Source organism: Elgaria multicarinata, chromosome 11 (genome assembly GCF_023053635.1).
Source record: "Elgaria multicarinata webbii isolate HBS135686 ecotype San Diego chromosome 11, rElgMul1.1.pri, whole genome shotgun sequence".
In the NCBI taxonomy this organism is placed as follows: domain Eukaryota; kingdom Metazoa; phylum Chordata; class Lepidosauria; order Squamata; family Anguidae; genus Elgaria; species Elgaria multicarinata.
The window spans coordinates 27155866-27176235 of record NC_086181.1 but is presented as its reverse complement, the minus strand read 5'-3'; the positions used below and the strand labels follow the sequence as shown (position 1 = coordinate 27176235).

The window sequence follows — 20370 nt, the reverse complement described above, 5'->3', positions numbered from 1 at the left end:
CATTTGGAAGGATCCAAGCTGGGGGAAGATGGATTACAATGTTGGACCTAGAGTGAAAGAGCAAGGTTCAAATCCTCACTCCGTCCTGAAGGTCACAGTGGGCTTGTGACCTTCTCTTAGCTTAAGAGGGTTGTTTCAAGAATTAAATGGAAGTTGGAGGACCATAGATGTTGCAATGAGCTCCTTGGAGGAAGAATGACCAATAAATAGAAATATCAGCTAAAAATAAGGTATCCTGCTTAATTGGGCAACAGACTTAGAAGGCATTATTTTAAGACAGAATAAGCAGCCTGGTGACCTCCAGATATTTTGGATGATGACTCCCGTAGACTCCATCCAACATGGCCAATGCCCAGGGATTGTGAGAGGGTGCCAGATTGCCTACCCCCCATTTTAAGACATGAACCGTTAAAATTGGGAAACGGCAAATATCATCAACAAAAGGCAACCCCTTCTCTCTCTTTACACACATGCACACGTTCTTGTAAGAGAAAGGTACAACGTACGCATGCATCCTTTAAAAACAAAAATGTCTTTTGCTCCCCATTCCTTCTGCCTGCAGAATATCCCTCTTTAGGGATATTCTTGGGCCTCCAAGGGCAATAGCTTGCTTGATCTGAACGGTAACATTTAGCTCAAGGTCATACAGTCAGCTTCCTGACCAAGCTGGGCCTTGAGTCTAGCTGTATACTCCATCCTCAAGAACTAAATGGCTTTTATTTTTTAAAAAGTGTGGAGTGCCCTCTGGCGGCTATTCCTCCTTCCCTCCAAAAAATGCTGCCTCCTCTTTCCTCTCCCTCACCCCGCCACTTTCATTTACATCGGCCTTCCTCAACCTGGTGCTTTCCAGATATGTTGGACTGCAATCCCCATCATTCCCAGCCAACATCCATTGGGCTGAGGATCTTCAATGATTGCACAACAGTTGAGGGTTCATGTTGTGGGCTAATTCTAAGCTACCCTGGGCTTCTCTCCTACACTAAATATCAAAGCGGTGTTTTTATATTGTTACGAAAGATCTCCAAACCCCCTCTAAATACTTTGCTAAATTGCCCCTGCCTCTCCACATGCAAGATGTTAAAAAGCGTAAGAAGTTTTGCAACTTTTAAAAATGTAAATCGAATAGCTGTTCTTTTCAGCAGGTTGAACGGCCTCTATTTGTAGGATGGGAACCAGCTCTCGTCTTGCAAAGCTTAATTCACAACTGCAGTACATGTCTGGGCTGTTCTAAACAGATGGAGAATGAGAGGTCCAGAGGTGGGTGGAGCCACCTCCTGGCCAGGTTTTAGGTGCCTATTTTTAGTGGCATCTTCCTTACCTTACACCCATTTTAACACACACAGAGAAAAGGTGGTGGTATCCTTAGACACAGAACTGGCAGCCCATCAGAAGAATGAAAACGTCCAAACACCTTCTGAGGGCTGATGGCAGCTCACTCCATTTCACTGCACATAGCCGACCTACACATTCATGCAAGTCACATGGTACAGAATTTTGGAGATTGCATCAAATGACGGGATCCTATGGACTTGCAAGCAATAATAAATAGCAGAAAGCCTTCCAGCAAACTGGACGGCAATTCTTAAAACAGCCTACCTTAACCTAATGCCGTCTAGATGTGTTGGTTTGCAACTCCCGTAATGCCTATGATGGCTGGGAATTATGGGAGCTGCAGTCCAACGCCTCTGGAGGGCCCTAGGTTGGGGAACACTGTCCTAAAGTCTACCTGGGAAATGAAATATGCTGCTCAAAGACTACATGGGATCATAGAGTTGGACTAGATCAGGAGTCCTCAACGCCCACGGGCACCAGTGGCACCCACACCACTCTTCATTCCTTGCCCCCTTCGAAAAATAAAAACTGAAAAACATTAGGCTGCCAGGTTTTCCTTTGTGTTCCTGAATCTGCTGCTGTTCAGCGGCCAAGAATTAAAAGCAAGGCAAAGAGGTAGAGGAGACAGAAAGAGTGAGGCTACAGACTTGGGAGGGGAGAGAAACAGAGAGGTAGAGGTGGCGGGGAGAGAAATAGTGAGGCTTGTTGCGGCTGGAGGGGAGAGAAACAGGAACATATGGGGTGAATGGGAAAGAATGAACAAAGCTAGGGATGGGGAAGGGAAAGGAAGGGGGCTTGAGGCAGGGAAGGGAGAGAAAGAGCCAGGCTAGAGTCTAGGAGTAGGGAGGGAGAGAGAGCACACACATGGAGCTGGGTCTGTGTGGGCAGAAGACGATTGGGCAGGCCAGGAAGCTACTCTTTCCTTTTCCCCTCCCTCCCTCGCTATTTCTCCTCCACACCTTGACCAGACAGGCCCCTGCAGCAGCCATTATGTGACTAGCCACATCTTCCACAGGAGCCATATTGTGCTAGTGCCCACCGCAGTTTCTCCAATTCCCAAATGTGCTCACGAGTCCAAAAAGGTCGGGGGACGCTTGGACTAGATAATCACCGAGATCCCTGGAATCCCACCCTCTGCTTAAATAACTCCAGCGAAGGACTGTCTGTCCCACGGTCAAACTCTAGGAAGTTTTCCCCAACGTTCAGCTGAAATCTTCCTTGCGATTTCCACCCACCTGTTCTAATCCTGCCCTCTGGCGCAAAAGAGAACATCTTGTCCACCTTTTATACAACAAATATTTAAAGACAGCCATCATGTTTCCCCTTAAATCTTCTCTTCTCTAGGCTAAATTTACCTAGCTCTTTCAACAGCTTGTCAAAGGACTTGGATTTTCTTCCTTGAGACATTTGGGGTTACCACAAACACAACACACTGAAAGAACTCCTAAAGCTTAGATTGCTCCAAGCAATTTCTTGGCAGGATTTGTGCACACTGAGAATTGCTTGGTTATGCCTAACCTCTTTACAAATCACCATTTCCGGGCTCTTTGAGAACCATGGAGCCATGACATGGATTCTGTGTAGATAATAGTTAATAGTTTCAGTGCAGCCTTCTTCCAACTTACGTCTAGGAAATGCAGAAAACGGCCGGTGTCTTCTGAGGGCCATCAACGCCTTCTAAAGGATTCCCGTTGTCTCCTCAAACTGAGATCCGCTAATGCAGAACTTAGTGAAGGAGAGGAGAGCTGGTGGGATACGTCACGTGTTGAAGTCAGACCTTAATTTTATTGTGGCCGTGATGACCAGTGATCATGGGGAGATGTTTCGATGGGGGTTAAGCATCGCGCAAGACACAGCGTAGGCTCCCTCCCTAAGCTTGGGCAAGGTTAGCGGGTCAGTGCTCAGGAAGACTCCATCCTCCCTCTGCCTAGAAGACGTTGATCGTCAAGCATTTCCAACACATACGTTCCACAGGGGTAGCCTCTCTTAGCCTTTAAGGTTACAGCAAACATGCAGCCTTGAAGCACCTTGAAGACCAGAACCGATTTATTGTGACAAACAAGTTGCTACAACAAACCTTCCCCTCCTCTCCCCCCTCCCCACCCCCAAAAGCAAGGTCCATTTGCGTTTTCACCGCAGAGGCCCACCACACAAGACAAAAAGGGGGGAAAAAACCAGCTGAACGTTTATTGTTTTCAAAAACAAAGTGAAAACATAGCTCTGTGATGAGTGGGGAGGAGGCTGGGAGGGTGTGTGGTCTTGCTTAGAGAGGGGCAGAGTAAAAGGGCGACCTGAGGGGAGGGGCAGTGCCATGTCTCTCTCCACATTGGGGGATCGAGGAAGGGGGGGGCAGGGCGGGGCGCCATGGGTTGTGCAGCTCACTCCGCTGCCCTCTGGCTCTCACTGCACTGCTTGCTCATTCGCGCTGCTGCTGGAGTCCTGGGGCTTCATCACGTCTGGGAGCTCCGGGGGGCTGGAGAAGGGATCAATGCGGAGGGGCTCAAAGGCATCTTCTGTGGAGGAGAAAGAGACAGAAGACAACACGGTCCATTTGTGTTGGGGCTGCTCTCTGCTGTAGGGCCGGAATCGTAAACTGCACAAACCACAAAGAGCTAAACATTTCTTTTCGCAAGCTTACTGTAAGCAGAAAGCGATGCGAATCATGAAGAGGTTGTTCCGATGACCACAGGGGCAAAAGAAGCCATTGTGGCTTCTCCCCACCCCCCACATGTGCAACTGCCATTTGCATAATTACCCACGATGCAGCGTGGGTTGCTGTGTCAGGGGGTGGCTTCTTACCCATCCTACAACTCCTATTTCAAGTTGTGGGTTGTAGGGTGGGTAAGACGTCACCCCTGCCCCCACTGCCGGGTTCGGACAACATGGCAACCCACGCTGCATCGCAAGTAGTTATGCAAATGGTGGCCACGCATCCCCCACGGGTGGGGGAAGAAGCCACAGTGTTTTCTTTTATCTCCGTGATCATCTGAACCATACCATACAGTTAACCAGCTTGACCTGCTTTTTCCAACAGTACTGCTCGCTCCCACATCAGTCTCGAGACATAAGAAGGATTTTACCTCCATACTGTTCGCACGGATGCTTGGCTGGGAGTGAAATGATTGCAGCATTTGTGAGCTTTGCCTCCCCCAAACCAAAATAAAAAATGTAGCAGCTATCCCATATTCCTTTGCATTATGAGAAAGTTTTCTCCCTAGCGGAAGCAGCTGTCTGCTACTCCCCTCAGAGATGATGCAGCAGAGAAAAAGAAGGGAGGCAGGGCTATGCCACAGGCTCTGCTGAGAGAAGATCTACCTTTGGCTCCCTTAACTGTCACCTAGTAGCCATTCCATCAGGCTACTGCAACTGTTCCCATCCTGGCTGGTCATTATAAGAGTTATAACTTTAAGAGCTGTTGTGTCGGTCGTGTCTTTTAGATTGTAAGCCTGAGGAAAGGAACAGTCTTGTTTCTTGCTGATCTGTAAAGTGCTCTGGAAGCATTTTTGACTGAAGAAAAAAGCAACATGCTAAATAAATAAAACCAACAGTTAATTTTCAAAAGGGTAATAAGAAAGGGCTGAAGGGTCAGACACATTGGGTCATTCAATCAAAATACACCCAGGTAGGCTGCTAACTGGGATTGGTTGACAGGAACACCTCTCTCATGCTTAAGGAGTTCCACTGCCCCCCGGATCATATTGGAGCACAATTCAAAGAGCTGGTGCTTACTCACAAAGGGTTACGCAGCTTGGGGTGCAGGCACCTGAAGGACGGACGTCCTGCCTATTCCCACATCAACCTGCCCATGGACTGATGCCATCTTCAGAGCAAACGATGGGTGCCCCTGCCATCCAAGGTGAGGGAGGGAGAAGACTGCAGAGGGGGGGCTTTTTGGTTGCAGCTCCCATTATAGGAGCTGTGGGGAACTATTCTTTTATTTACTAATTACATTTTTATACCGCCCAATAGCCGAAGCTCTCTGGATGGTTCACAAGCCTAGCCACTAAATCCGACTCTTTGGGGGTTCCCCAGATGGCCACACTCACTCATGCTGGGCCAACCACCTTTCCTTTGACTACTGATCATTTGGTGGTTTTCAAGTTTTTGTGCAATCTCTTCCCCATTGTAAAAGCTTAAAATGCCTCTGCTTTGTTGCTGTCAGTAAAAGCTTTAAGCTACACCATGCAGGGATTTTTGGCCCCTCCCATCCCTGGAAAACAGCCTCCCCCACAAGAACTTTCCCAAAACTGAATTTGTCCCTTGGGCTGAAAGACATTCAACACCTTTTGTTCTAGAACATTTTCAGGCAGGTTCAGCCAGCACCTATTCTTACTGTTCAAGGAACAGGTTTTTAATCTTTTGCAACATCTTTATCCTCCTTTGATTCATCTAGTTTATTCTTGTTGTTTTAGCTTTTCTTTCAAAACCGATGTATTTTAACTCTTAGCCAGCAGGAAAATATACTGAAGGGCAGGTTAGGATTTCATGAGAGAAGTAACACTCTGCACTAAACCTCGAAAGCGACACACCACTCACCGCTGGCTCTGAAAGCCAAGCCCACCGTCGCTGGGGCCTGGGGTCGCGCTGTCTGACTGGTGAAGCCACAGTCTCCGAGGGTTTTGCTGTCGTCCAGCAGTTGGTCGTCCTGGAGGGTGGAGACAATCGCACAGGGAAGTGGGAGAAGGCTTAGCACCGCGCCAAGGTTTTTCTCAACTGGCAGTTCAAGGCAGGGACTTCGGAGGCAAGTTGGTTAGAAGCAAGACACACAAGGAGCAGCAAAGAGAGGTTTTGCTATGACCACCTCCGTGTGGGCAGCCAGGAAGTCGCCCGGAATAAGAGGAGGCAAATGCACACTCTGTCACCATGACAAACTGCATCCAAGGGAGGCAGGGCCGGGATGGGTGCATACTGTGCATCAACGGGGTCTAGGGCGAGACCAGATTATTCCCAGATTTGCTCTTTCACAGACTAGCATGCTGCGAGAGGCTGAGGTGAAAATTAGGCTGCCATGTTTGGTGATCCACCACGCTCTGCTTGTCAGAGTAGGAAGGCCTTGCTCTTCAACCCCACCCCCCTCCAGTTTCTTGCCAATTTGGGGGCATTGTCATCACCTTGAAGAAGGGACTAAGGATGAACTGGGATTCCTTGACAGACCAGGGGAATCCCAAGAGCGTCACCATTGCACAGAAAGCACTGTCCGATCGCCTCTGCCTCCACCTTGAGTCCAAAGGGATGTTGGGAGGACAACCTTAAGTGGACAAATCTTACAACTTAAGTGCCTTTCCCTTGTTGTAGGAGATGATAAAAAAATATCTGGGCACAATAGTGAACTGTGCCTCCCATTTTAATAGAAGGAAAACCAACCAACCATCCATCCATCTCAAGTTGAACAGCTAGGGTTGCCCCCAATGCTTCCCACCCCCCAAAATCACCACTCAGAGAGTGGCTACTCATTGGGACTGCTTGTCACTGCTCCAATGTCAGGACATGGGCATCTTGTCTCGATCATCCCAGAGTGCAGGACACATAATAATGGGCTCAAGTTACAGGAAGCCAGATTCCGGCAGGACATCAGGAAAAAAACTTCCTGTTAGAGAAGTACGACAATGGAACCAATTACCTAGGGAGGTGGTGGGCTCTCCCACCCTACAGCCATTCAAGAGGCAGCTGGACAGCCATCTGTCAGGGATGCTTCAAGGTAGATTCCTGCATCAAGCAGGGGGTTGGACTCGATGGCCTTATAGACCCCTTCTAACTCTACTATTGTATGATTCTATGTCAGGGCTGACGTTGCTTAGCATAGCATCCTTTCTTCTTGTGTTAGTCAGGGGGTGAGGGGCTTGGCATGTCCATGGTCACAGAGGTTAATTTTATTATTTTTACTTTAAAAATATACTTTTTACTATAATACAAATATATTAAATTTCTTACAACGGTGCTGATTCCCAAGTAAATGTGTTTACTATCAGGGCAGCAGAAACAAAATTCATTTCGTTCATGATGGTGCTATGATATGAGTTTACAGTGCAAAACTGTACATACTCAAGAGTATTTCTCTCTCATTTTTTTATATCAGGGTTTGTAAACAGAGGTTTTGCTTGTTTTTGGTCTAATGTGTCAAGAGTGTAGTAGTTATAAAGCACAGAATGGCCATGGTGGGGAGAGAAAAGAAATGTTAGTGGCGTGCTTCACAACTGAAGTAATACACATGGGACCTGTTCAGATGACATGCTAAACCATGGTTAGGCTGCTAAACCTTTTGCAGCAATGGTTAGTGAGCATGTTTAAATTGTGGTTATGTAGCCACCATGGTTAGGAATGGTTCACCCAACACGCTAAGCCGTAATGTTTAGCTCAAAATGGTTAACCAGTGTGGCTTAGCATGTCATCTGAACAGGGACACGGCTACCTAATGCCCTCTCCGCCCCCCGGCCTGGTCCATCGTAAAATCGGTAAGTCCAGGGTCCCAAATTACCTGGCTGCACCACTATCCATCCCCCCAGGTTTCAAAAGCCTGGGAAATACTGCTCTAGATTTCAGCCCCTGAGACCTAGGTTGAAATCCCAACTTCGAGAATGAGCCTGGGGCTGCAAGAGATGGAAGCTGTAAGGATTACGAAGCATTTTGTCCACTGCCAAGTGCCATATTGCAATAATGGTAGGCATTGAACCCCGTTCTTTGTTACTTATCTTTTTGATTCCATCTCTAGTGTGGCCAAGAAATGGAGTTCAGGATACAGTTCTGCAGATAGAACAGCAGGGCTACAGAGACCCATCCGGCCTCAGCCCCCATCTGACCAGAGTGCAGGGAGGGAATACAGCAGAAATACATAAGAGGTTAGCAGATTGGTTGGGCCTAAAAAGAAATCTTTGAGCCCTTGCTAACCTCTTCACATATCGCTTGCTTAAAAGGGGGCTCTTTTGACACTTCAAAGATCAAGAGGAACGGTGCCTCTGTGGTTGCCAGAGGCCTACGGGTCTTTTTCAAAAGGCGTGTGTGTCCAGCTACTTGTATACATCACCTCTTGGCTGTAATGTATTAATTTCACTGCCCAGATGCAGAAATACTTATTATATATAACATTCTTAAGTGACATGTGCATACATCTGAAGATCCACACGTATGTATCTGAGAATTAAAAGTCTGAATTGATCCAAACATGCATTCAAAGTTGCCAAGAAGGAGTTGCCAGCCCACAGGAAGAGGGTCCTGCAGGGTACACTCCCCACCATGTCAACTTGGGGCATTTACCCCATACCTTGTATAGCCTCTGTTCCTCTGGGGGTCTCTTAAGAATCCCCTCCACAATTCTTTTCAGCTCATACACCGTACTGGACTCCTTGGCGTCTGTGAAGATGGTCGTCTTGTGACGTCGGATCATTAGAAAGACGTCCTGGGGGAGGGGAGACCGGCAAGAGATGGATTAGTTAGACCAGTTCACAGCATTTAGTAATCCACAACAATCTTTTTTAGTAGTCTGTCCCATTTGAGGCCTAAAAAGGAAGGGGGGGAAATAAGGAAAAACCTTCAACTTTTCTGAAGTATCTTTACCTTCTTCCCTGAAAGCATTTTTTACCCACTGTAAGTACCCAGGTGAATGGCTATTTACAAGCTGGAGTAAAAGCATGGGAAGCTATCCAGTTCCAGCTCAGACTATTTATCTAGCCCTATATTATTTAATCTGGCTGGCAGTAGCTCTCCAGGGTTTCAGGCAGGGGACTTTCACATGAAGCGCTCCCTGATCATTTTTAATCTGGAGATTCCAGGGATTAAATCTGTGACCCTTTGCATGCAAAGCAAGTGCTTCGCCACCACACTGTGGTCCCTTCCAAATGGTCTGACCTTAACATCTTTCTTTCCAGTAAAGCAAGACACAATAAAGTGGAGGGACTGCCCCAAAGTAAGAGGAAAGTAGTATGTGTACACACCCAACCTTGGCCCCAGATAAGACTACAAGAATTGTGTTTAGGCACAGGTGTCTCCTTCACAATGAGGCGGTTGAATGGACTGAACCATTCAAACTGCAGGCGATTTTTTTAAAAAAATACTCTCTTGTGATACATAGAAAACTAAGTACATCAGGAAAAGAATTAGCTTAGAAACTCTCTTCCAGACATTCTAGTTTTCCATTTGCAGCATTGCTGTTTTTACAAGGAGTAAAATCATTCTGCTGCATGTGGGTTGTTGTTTTTAAACATGGAGTAAAATCACATCATTCTGCTGCATGTGTAGACCAGGACTTTCACATCTTTTGACACAAGGTGCAACATGCCATGGGTACAGAGATGGCATCAATCTCCTTTCGGTGAATTATCTGTGAAGCAGCCCTTGTTATTATGGCCTTAACCACCATTTTTCAGAACACAACACAAAGGTGCTCAGCAGACACAGAATGCTGGATACGTTTTGAGAAGGTAAAACTAGCACAAACCAATCTCTATTCCTACCAGAACTAAAACATGTTTTTAGACCTGCAGATTTCATGTTTAGAATCGCAGGGTCCCTGGAAGATCACCTAATCTCCTCTTCCATGAAAGGAAATCTCTGTTCTCTGATGCTTAATCAATCCATTTTACAGACACCTACTAGAATCTTTTGCTTGGTTTGTCTCTGGAATAAGGAAGTCTTTATCCAAAACTGATGACATTAGGGTACATGTAGCAGACCAAGTGTCAGAAGATACAAGTTCAAATCCCCCCTTAGCCAATAAGGTCACTGATGGTGTAGTCATATACCTGTCTACATGGAAGTAAGTCCCATTGAGTTTAGTAGGGCTGACTCCCAGGTAAATTAGCATAAGGTTGCATTGTGAGTAACCTGCACTCCTTTGACTTATTTATTTATTTATTACATTTTTATACCGCCCAATAGCCAAAACTCTCTGGGTGGTTCACAAAAATTAACATACTTTAGAGGGTTGTTGTAAGGTTAAAAGCATGGGGAAGAAATACCCATGTATGTTTCCTCCAGCTCCTTAGAGCAATGGTCTTCAACATTTCCAGGCAAAGAATCCACCTTTAAACCTCTTCCTTATGGAATTAATGATAATGTGACTCAGTTCAGAGCAGGGCAAGTCACAATTGACCACTTCAAGACCAATGCCTTAAAGTAAGCATGGGAATAAAACTATTTGATTTTAAATATTTTGATTTTTTTATTGTGAATGTTTTCTCTTTACTGTTCACCAGTCAGCTATTGTTTTGAAAGAGAATGGTTTATAAATTCTGTAAACAAAAAAACAATGGTAATAGTTTTCTCTTGTCCAACTCTCAAGTGGTTGTCGGTGGCATCCCATTTCAAGCAACTTTTATATTTGGGAAGACCGATCCCCATCATGCCCCACAACAGCCCTTCCCAATCTGGGGCCCTCCAGGTGTGTTGGGACTACAACTCCCATTGGCCATGGTGGCTGGGAATGATGGAATTTGCAGATCAACACATCTGAAAGACACCAGATTGGGGGAGGCTGCTTAAGAGGTTAAAACTACCGAGGTTCCTCCAATCCTTCTGTGCATTTCCTGTGCCCTGAAATACCCTTTAATTTAGTGTACTTTCCATTACTGTCCACCAAATTTTCTTGCTGCTTTTGTCAACGTAAGGCAGCATGCGCAGCCAGGCTTAAGTGTCATCTGACTCGTGATTTCCTTAGATAAGAGATAACCCAACATAGGAATCCCCCTTTCCCTAATTGCTAATGCTGAATCCAGCTTAGCTCACCTGTGTATCACACCCCCAGTGTACACCATCGTGGTGTATTAATCTTAACATATGCATTTGTGATATACCAAGTTACCATCACAGGAAGAGTTACAGTAAATTCTGAGGCAAGCTTTTGGGACAGACAGAAGACCTGTAACCAGGCAATTGTCCCCACACGAAGTTGGGGGGCAGACATGGGCATGGTGCAGTGGTTAGAGCAGGGGTAGGCAAGCTGGTGTTTTGGATGACAACTCCCATAAGCCCCAGCCAGAATGGCCAATTATGGGAATTGTGGTCCAAAACCTTTGGAGGACACCAGGCTGCCCACCCCAGGGCTAGAGTGTCACAGTAGCCCCAGCGGGACCCACCTTCCTCCAAAGAGGAAGAGGATTCGAAACTTGCTAGGTGGTCTTCCACCAATCGCCCTCTCCTAACCTAACCTACCTCACAGGGCTGTTGTGAAGCTAACACAAGTAGGAGTTAGGGCAGGCCCATATACACTGCCCTGGCCTTCATGGAACTGAAGGGCAGGATAAACATGTAAGAAATAAAGCTTTGCATGTTGGGGCGGGGGGAGGAGGAAGAGACACGACCCAATGTTAAGACAGGAAAGAAAGAGAACATGCGGGGGGGGGGGGGGAAGAAAGATTACGAAACACAGAGATACCTTTTGTCGGTGTTTTGAAACGGAAAGGCTGAGAAACGGGTAGGTGGCGCCGGTGGGAGGGGGGAGATGGTTGCCACTGAGAAAGATTATGGGGTCGTGGGGAGGAAGAAAAGAGTGCCCGAGTGTAGGGAGGTGAAAGAGGGGGTGGGGGAAAAGAGGAGAAGGGGGAGCCAGGTAAAGGAGGGGGGTCTTACCTGTTTAGAGGTACGGGCGGGGGGGGAAGAGAAGAAAAGATAAAGGGTTGGCTGAGGGGAGGGGGAAGTGCGAAGGAAAGAGCCTTCATTAGTACCTCTATTATTATTACTACTACTACTACTATTATTATTATTAATTGTTGCCGTTGTTATTGGTACCATTGTTGCCATTACAGACCCCCCCTCCCTCCGTCGTCCGTGCCCCTCCCCTACTCACCATCTCTGCAGCTGCAGCCTCAGCCCAGACCCCCCAGAGAGGAAAAAGCAGGCGCACCCCCAGTATCCCAACATGCACCGCAAACCCCGGGACAGCCCAGCCCGGTTCACTGGAAGAGCGCATGCGTCCTACCCATTCCAGTGGCTTTTTAACTGAGGGGACCAGGCCCTAGCGAGGAAGGAAGAAGGGAGTTACGGGGGGGAGGAACCATAGAGACAGGAAGGCAGGAAAGCACGGGACGCCATCTCGAGAAGGGCGCGTTAAAAGCCAGCCACGCTGAGAAGGTCCCCGCGCTTAGACGCCCGCTTCCTCCCAACCCCCATTTTGTAACGCAGCGTCTCTCCCTATCTCTATGGCAGCGAGGAGTGTCCGCCATGTTGGGGAGGTCAAAAGTCACTGTCGTGCTCTATCCCCCCTCCCTCCCTCTAGGCACATATATAATCCGTATCTCTGTGAATTTTCACCCTGCGCCTTGGCAGCGAGAGAACGGCCTGACTGGAGGGGAGAGACAGGAACGGCCTTAGCTCGCAGCCATCTTAGGAAGGTCACTTTCGCATGGATGGCCGAGGGACGTTGCCCCCAAAACTCCCCAACGATGAGACGGTCAAGTACAAGACGCCGGGCTGAAACTGTTGCCATTTTGAGAAGGGCGTATTTTTGTTGTTTGTTTTTAATTTCTTTGGTAAAGGCCACCATTTTGTAGCGTTGTGCTTCCTTGCCCATAGACACAAGGATCTGGCTCAGCAGCGGTGGCTCCCAAATGACAGGGATCCTGTCATCTTTCTGGGATTAGTGTGCTGGTTAGAGAACAAAGCCGTTCTCTATACCACGGGTGGGGAGAAGGTAAATCAGGAAGTATTTTTTGACTCCCGGTTGTTTTTAATAATAGCAGCAACAAAGTGGCAACCCCCTAATTATACTGCATAAATGAAGAGAGGGAGGGGGTAGGAGTTTTTGTGTGTGGAAGGATTGTAATGAAACTATCATTACCATTTCTGGTAATGAAAACAAATTCCTGGACTAGGAGTATGTTAGGAGTATGTTCAGAGGCACTCTGCTCTTTATTTCACTGTGTAGGTATTTTGCACCAAACTCTGGTTGGTGGATCTTCAGGTCCTAGTATACATCCATAAGCTAACAAATGGGCCCAAGTGCTTTATAGTAGTTAACTCTTCTTTTTTTACACACACAGTATTGAACACGATGGGCCTGTTCAGGCAACACGACATGGTTAGGTTGCTAACCCTTTTGCAGCAAATGGTTAGTGAGCGTGTTTAAACCATGGTTATGTAGCCACCATGGTTAGGAATGGTTCACTCGACACGCTAAGCCATGGTTCACACTAGGGGTGTGCACGGACCCCCCGCCCCGCCCCGCGGGCCGATCCGAAAATTTCGGGTCGGCCCGCTCCGCCCATACTCCGCTCCTCTTCGCCGCGGAGCTCCGGCTCCGAATCGGAGCTCCGCAGTGGAGGGGAGTGGCGCCAGGTAAGGCCGGGAGAGGAGGGCGGGAGGTTTACCGGGCCCTGCCGCCATCGCCGCCCATGCGGCGACGGCGGCAGAGCCCGGAAAGGGACCAAGGGGGAGGGGGGGCCTTACCTGCCTCCGTCCGCGGTCCGTCGGCGTCTTCAATTGAGCGGCCCAGACTTCCTGGTTGAACCGCGGGCTCAATTGAAGACGCCGACGGACCGCGGATGGAGGCAGGTAAGGGAGAGGAGGGCCGGGGGGGTGTGTGTTTACTGGGCCCTGCCGCTGTCGCCGCATGGGCGACAGCGGCAGGGCCTGGTAAACCCCACTTACCTTTCCGGCGGAGCTCCGGATCGAGGCGAAGGATCCGCCTTCACCTCGATCCTCTTCGCCATGCTCCGCCGGCCCCCCAATCCTCTTCGCCTCCGCCTTAAGGGCAGGCGAAGCCCCCCGCTCCGCTTCTAATTCGCCGGTCCGATTAGAAGCGGAGCACATCCCTAGTTCACACAACACAGTAAGTCATTATGTTTCGCTCCAAATGCTTAACCACTACAGCTTAGTGTATCGCCTGAACAGAGTCATTGAGTGCTTCCAGGTGGAGTGCCTATTGCTAACAATAAAAAAAGCGTTGTGTAGCAATTCCACAAGAAGAGCCATGCTGGATCAAACTAGTCCATCTAGTCCAGAAATCTTGTCCATAGAGTGGCCAACTCGCTGTCCATGGGAATCCCACAAGCAGGACATGAGTGCAACAGCACCCTCCCAGCCACGTCCCATTGCCTGCTCTTCATACATCATTGCCTGTGGTGGACAGGTGCACCCCAGAACCTGTCAGACAGGCTCCAGCCTGCTTTCATTCTAGTGTGGCAGATACAAAAGAGGACAGGCACCTGCACCTGTAAGTTTTGTGTAGAATTGGGATTTAACATGAGAGCCCTGCTGGATCAAACCAAGCGTCCATCTAGTCCAGTCCTCTGTTCACACAGTGGCCAACCGGCTGTTGACCAGGAACCCACAAACAGGGAATGGAGCAACAGCACCCTCCTGCCCATGTTCTCCAGCAACTGGTGTACATAAGTGTAGTGCCTTTGATACTGGATGTAGCATATAGCCATCAGGACTTGTAGCCGTTGATAGCCTTCTCTGTCATGAATGTGTCTAACCCCGCACCCCTTAAAGCCATTCACATCGGTAGCAAATTCTATACTTTAAGAAGTAGTGAAACAACATGGAGAGGACTACAAATTGAAGACATAATTTTCTGGACTCCCTGTAAAGTTCTGTGAATGAGGCAGGATGGGCGCACAATTAAAGCCTTATCTGGAAGCATCCACTGGGGATGTGGGAAAGCAGGTATGTAACTGCTACAAGAAGTCTGTTTTGTTGTTTATTCGTTCAGTCGTTTCCGACTCTTCGTGACTTCATGGACCAGCCCACGCCAGAGCTTTCTGTCTGCTGTCGCCACCCCCAGCTTCCCCAAGGTCAAGTCTGTCACCTCCAGAATATCATCCATCCATCTTGCCCTTGGTCGGCCCCTCTTCCTTTTACCTTCCACTTTCCCTAGCATCAACCTCTTCTCCAGGGTATCCTGTCTTCTCATTATGTAGCCAAAGTACTTCAGTTTTGCCTTTAATACCATTCCCTCAAGTGAGCAGTCTGGCTTTATTTCCTGGAGTATGGACTGGTTTGATCTTCTTGCAGTCCAAGGCACTCTCAGAATTTCACCACCAGGAGGCAGCAGGTGCAATGCTGTCCAATCAAGGGGTCTCTCCAACAAAATGTTGCAGCGTAGCAGTATGCTCTTGTTCAGTGTTTCACACAGCCAGCCATGCACTCCTCCGTGACATTCCGTTCCATCCTCCCCCCCATTCCCCCCCAATAGCCAGCATTCTGTAGCCACTGAGCATGCTCAGCCCTCATTGGGCTCTTTTTTCAGGATCCTCCCATTAGATGTTTCTCTTAAATAGTTTTGTACTTCTGCACGCTTTGGGGTTTCTCTGAGTCTGCTGTTACCCTCTTGCATCCGTTTGCTGCTGTTTTAGCTACACAAGTGCTGGCGCTCACTCCGGAACACTGGAAATGGAATGATAGCACCTCCATCTTTGTTTTAACAGTGCAGGAGCTACGACCGTGATCGCTGCTTTCCTTCTCTACTGTTTTTTCTGCTTTGTGGTCTTCACATAATGTGTGACTTCTGCTTGCAACAAGTCACAGTTCTGAGTGTGTGATGTCTGACCTTAGCTTGTGAAAGGGGACTTTTCACAGCACTATCTTGCTATATATTGTACCACTAATTTACTTTTCATTAAGGAACAGACAAAGCAATGCCTGACATTGGGAACAATGCCAAATCAGGAAAGATTTTAATGAATTATTTAATTGTGCTAGGGCAGCTCCGTGCAAATAATTTTATAAAGAAAGTTGTCTGAGGTTTGAATGAACTGTGGTCATGGCGATCTGATCAGTCACAGAAAGGGAAATGGTGATTAAACCTGGATCCTGGGATGCTTCTAAACTGCATGTGGACAGACCCCAGTTGCTCGGGGGTGAGGTTGAGTCTGTCTGTACATACTTAGAAGTACCTCTCTTTCTCATATGCAACTCCAGATGTGTTTTCTTTAGAGAAAAGATGGATTATAGATCAAGGGAAAGGTCAGAAAGAAGATGTTGACTGAGGTAGCTCTCTTTTGAGTGAACAGTCCTGACTCCATTTTGAGACACAGACAAAAAGCCAGGCATCTTCAGCCTCAGTTTCAGAAAAGGTCTTAGAAAACAGGAATGGGGTTGAGAGCAATCATGTAAGTCTATCAAGCAATTCGATTTCTAATAGACATCCTAAAAAGCATTCTCCAAAGGAAAAGGTGGTGGTGATGGTGATGGTGGTGGGGTGTAAAAATTGAGCAAAACATGAATGCTGTGGAGTTCCAGCCGTATGTGTGTCCTCACTTGACCACATGCAGTGAATCCAGACCCTGGCCCATGGCTGCTGCTCTGGTGGGTGTCTCCCTCCTATTCAAGGCCACAAGGCACCAAGTGCTAGAGAGATGATGGGGAACAAAGCAGTGTTGTGTGACCTGCAGGGGAGTCCAAGATCCAGGACAGCAAGGAGAGTGGGGGAGGGAGGGATTGATCCTGAAAACTGGCAGTAAAACTTCTTCATTGGGAGAGTAGAACCAGGGGCAAACGGAGCAATGTTCTTGGTTGGTGAAAAAAGCAACATAGATCTTGGGTTCATATCTGATAGATGGACCCTTAGTCTGATCCAGCATGGCTCTTCTGATGTTCTGATCCAGCATTAGAGACACGAAGCCTATGCACGCACACCAGTTGCTGTGGAACATGGGTGGGAGGGTGCTGTTGTACCATGTCCTGCTTGTTCATCCCTGGCTGATGGCTGGTTGGCCACTGTGTGAACAGAGTGCTGGACTAGATGGACCCTCGGTCTGCTCCAGCAGGGCTCTTCTGATGTTCTTAAGGGGATGTTTAGGGCTTAGCTCAAAGCATGCACAGGTCTCCCTAGTGCCAGGGTTGATGATGGAGTTTTAACAAGGGCAGCTTGAGGCCTTTGAGAATTCTCAGGGCACCTTGAGCTCACTGCGGCCTTCTCTGTTGAGGTGAGATGTCTTGAAATGGTTGGGGATCTCTTGACAGGCAGATAGAGCAAGGAACTGGAGGCAGGGGAGACAGGTAGATGAGCTGCTGGTGGTCTTGTTGTCTGTTGTGCCTTTTGCTTCTCAGGCTCCCGCCATGTGTTCCAGGGCCCTTGTTGACGGCCCTCATTCTGGGTCCCTGGCACAGGGAGGCGCTTTCAAGGAATCCTCCTTGACCAGGAAGAAACTCCACGGTTCCTTTCTGTTGCCCAGATCATCTACATCGAGAAGAGGTGTCTTGAAATTGCAGGAGAACTCTTGACAGGTGGATGGAGCAAGGAGCTCTAAGAGAAATGCCTTGGGAATGTGGGGATGGGTTGGTGAGTTGCTGTCCCTCAACTTTCTTGAAAGGAGACGCCTGGAGAGGCAGGATTTCAGCATTCTTCCATGTTGCCTAGATAACTCCCTGGACCACTTCTGTAGAATCAAAAGGGGAGGTGTTTTTTTTAAAGAGAGAGAGGGATGACAAGAAAGCCAGCAGTCCCAGTCTTCAACTGGTTTCTCAAGTGCCCAGCTCAGTCCCAGGAAATTTCACTGTGACCTGCACAGCACAGCTCACAAATGCATGTGCCATTTCACAGCTCCCCTTTACTGACAGAGAAAGATATATCACAAAGAGGACTCCCCACCACTGGTTTGTACTTGTGGGTGTAAGAAATTGTAGCTCCTGCAGACTTAGCAACTGAAAGTACTGAAAGCACACATTGCTGCAATTTGTGGTGTGAAATTGCACAGTAATGTCTCTCGCAATTCTTTTCGATATGCAGTTGCTATTTCAGACAGGGTTGCCTTTTGCTATATTCTACAGACAAAAAATAAATATAGTGTAGTACCATGTGCATCTTAGGTGCAATCCTATGCATGTTTGGACAGGAAAAAGTCCTACAACTCCCAGCATTCCTCAGCCAGCAGTGTTGGCTGGGGAATACTGGGAATTGTAGGACTTTTTTTCTATATTAAACATGCAGAGAATTGCGCCTTTAGGCAAGTTTATTTGGATTTTCTGCAGTGAAAGCAGTCTTCAACTGAAGCAATTCTTAGATTGTAATCCTATACCCACTTACCTAACAGTACGCCACATTGAACTAAATAGGATTTGAGAAGACATGTATAGCATAACACTGTTAGTTCCATACCTTTTGCTGGAACAAGTAAGTGATATTTGGTTACTGTAAATTTATATCTTAATGGTTGCTTCCACCCTACAGCCCTTCAGTGCTGCGGAGGTATTCCTTTTCTTCAGTCACCTGGAAATGGAACTAAAGGATTGATTTTACACGATATTTAATTTAGCCCTTTTCCCCTGGAATAAAAACTTCCAGCAGTGCCCATTCCCACGGGCAAAACCCTACTGTACATTTATTCAGAAGGAAGCTATTTATTAAAGAGACAGTAGCCCTGAAAAACCTCAATGGCACTTTGCTGCTCTACGCTAGATGAGTTGGTACTGTAACTGCAATTCAAGACCAAGACCCTCCATCCCCAAGAAGCTGCTACAAATCTGGTCTGAATTCAAATGTGGTGGTGATAGTGAGGGGAACCTGGGTTGGATACTCTGTAAAATGGAGAGATGGGTTGAGTTCTTTGTAAAATGGAGCGAAGAAAGGATGTATGGAAAAAAAGCACGATTTGACTGGCTAAGTTTTTATGCAGCTGGTAAAGAAAGGAGTCTTACCTCAGGGCTGGCCCTGCCTGCTTGAGGCGGCAGCACCGTAGAGTGTGTATCAACAGTGCAGAGAACTGGGCAGGGACCAAACGTCATTTTCTGGACCCAGTTATAAACTTGTCACAAAGGCCTCCCACACACATACCACCACAACCCCATCTCATACATACAGCCACATGAGTCATGAAAGAAAGGTTTCTATCTTAATTCAACATTTTCTACATTTCTGAAATGACACTGTGGCCCACACTGTTTTTCCACCCCCACCAGGCCTCCCTCCCATTTTTTTGCAGTTTTTATTTAACATAAGCTCCAGTCTCCTACAATGCTTGTAGATTATTTTGTGGCTTTGGGATTTGTTCTAAGAAAGGTATCCTGACCATATTTTGCTTTTATTCATTTTTTAATTTTTGTTCCTATGGACCACTGTAGTTGTTAACATTAATACATCTGGAGGAGATGGCTATCAATAGCTACTAGTCTTGATGGCTACGTGCTACCTCCGGTGTCAGAAAAGCTATACACCAGTTGCTGGGGAACATGGGTGGGAGGGTGCTGTTGCACCCGTGTCCTGGTAAACAGCTAGTTGGCCACTGTGTGAACAGAATGCTAGACTGGGTGGACCCTTGGTGTGATTCAGCATCGCTGTTCTTATGTTCTTATTTTAAGGTTTTATTTTTCTGGCCTTTTTCAAAGTCAATTTTTCTTGCAAGTTCTTTCAATAGACAAAATTATTCCTTAGCTTTATCATTCTTTTCTAGGGTGGTCAGGTGTCCTACTTTACAGAGGAGTGTCCTCTGTTTGAAGGCATCCTCTATTATTTGAAGGCCTGCCCAATCCGAGTACAGTTTAAAGATAAATAGGCATAAGGACGGAGAGACTCGCGAGGAGCCGGGTCATGTGGACGCACAGGGATGATCCCCGGGCAATCACCGGGATATCGCCTGGTCTAGCCATAGCCTGAGAGCAGAAACTGACAGACAAACACAGGACATTAGGAAAACCTAAGCCAGTTTGTTTTGGAGAATCCACCAACCTATTGGAATGGCCCATTCATTCAGTTCCATAACATATCAAGCACTGTTTAGTATGATGCACAATGTGGCCATGTGTATTTAAAGGGCAGGCCATAATGCACCATTGACAGTGGAATTCTTCATATCAGTTTCAAATGTCAATTCCTCATCTGTTGTTTCTTCATAAGTGGAAAACGTTATGGGGTGCAACTGGCCCCACTCACAGGGCTATGAGTTCAATTCGTTATACAGTGTTATTGCTCTGAAGTTTTGAAACAAGAAACAACACATGCATAGAAGTAACTTCCCAACAGTGCACTCTAAGCCTTTGAATACAGGCGGTCTATTTTCTTTTGTGTATATTGTGGTTCTCCCTTTAAGTTTAGGCTGCTATCTTACACTCACTTCCCTGGGAGTAAGCCCCATTGAAAGCAATGAAACTTACTTCTGGGTAGGCTTGTAT

At 47.3% G+C, this 20370-nt stretch overlaps 1 protein-coding gene across 1 annotated transcript; it reads right to left on the bottom strand.

Moving 5' to 3' along the window:
* Nucleotides 1–3496: 3496 nt before the first annotated feature.
* Nucleotides 3497–12268, bottom strand: ELOB (elongin B). The gene is made up of 4 exons (XM_063137278.1): nt 12110–12268; nt 8591–8725; nt 5869–5977; nt 3497–3845 (listed from the first exon to the last, which is right to left on the bottom strand). Exons 1-4 carry the CDS (start codon nt 12230–12232, stop codon nt 3733–3735), a joined length of 480 nt encoding a protein of 159 aa, XP_062993348.1. The 5' UTR covers nt 12233–12268; the 3' UTR covers nt 3497–3732.
* Between the last annotated feature and the right edge of the window lie 8102 nt (nt 12269–20370).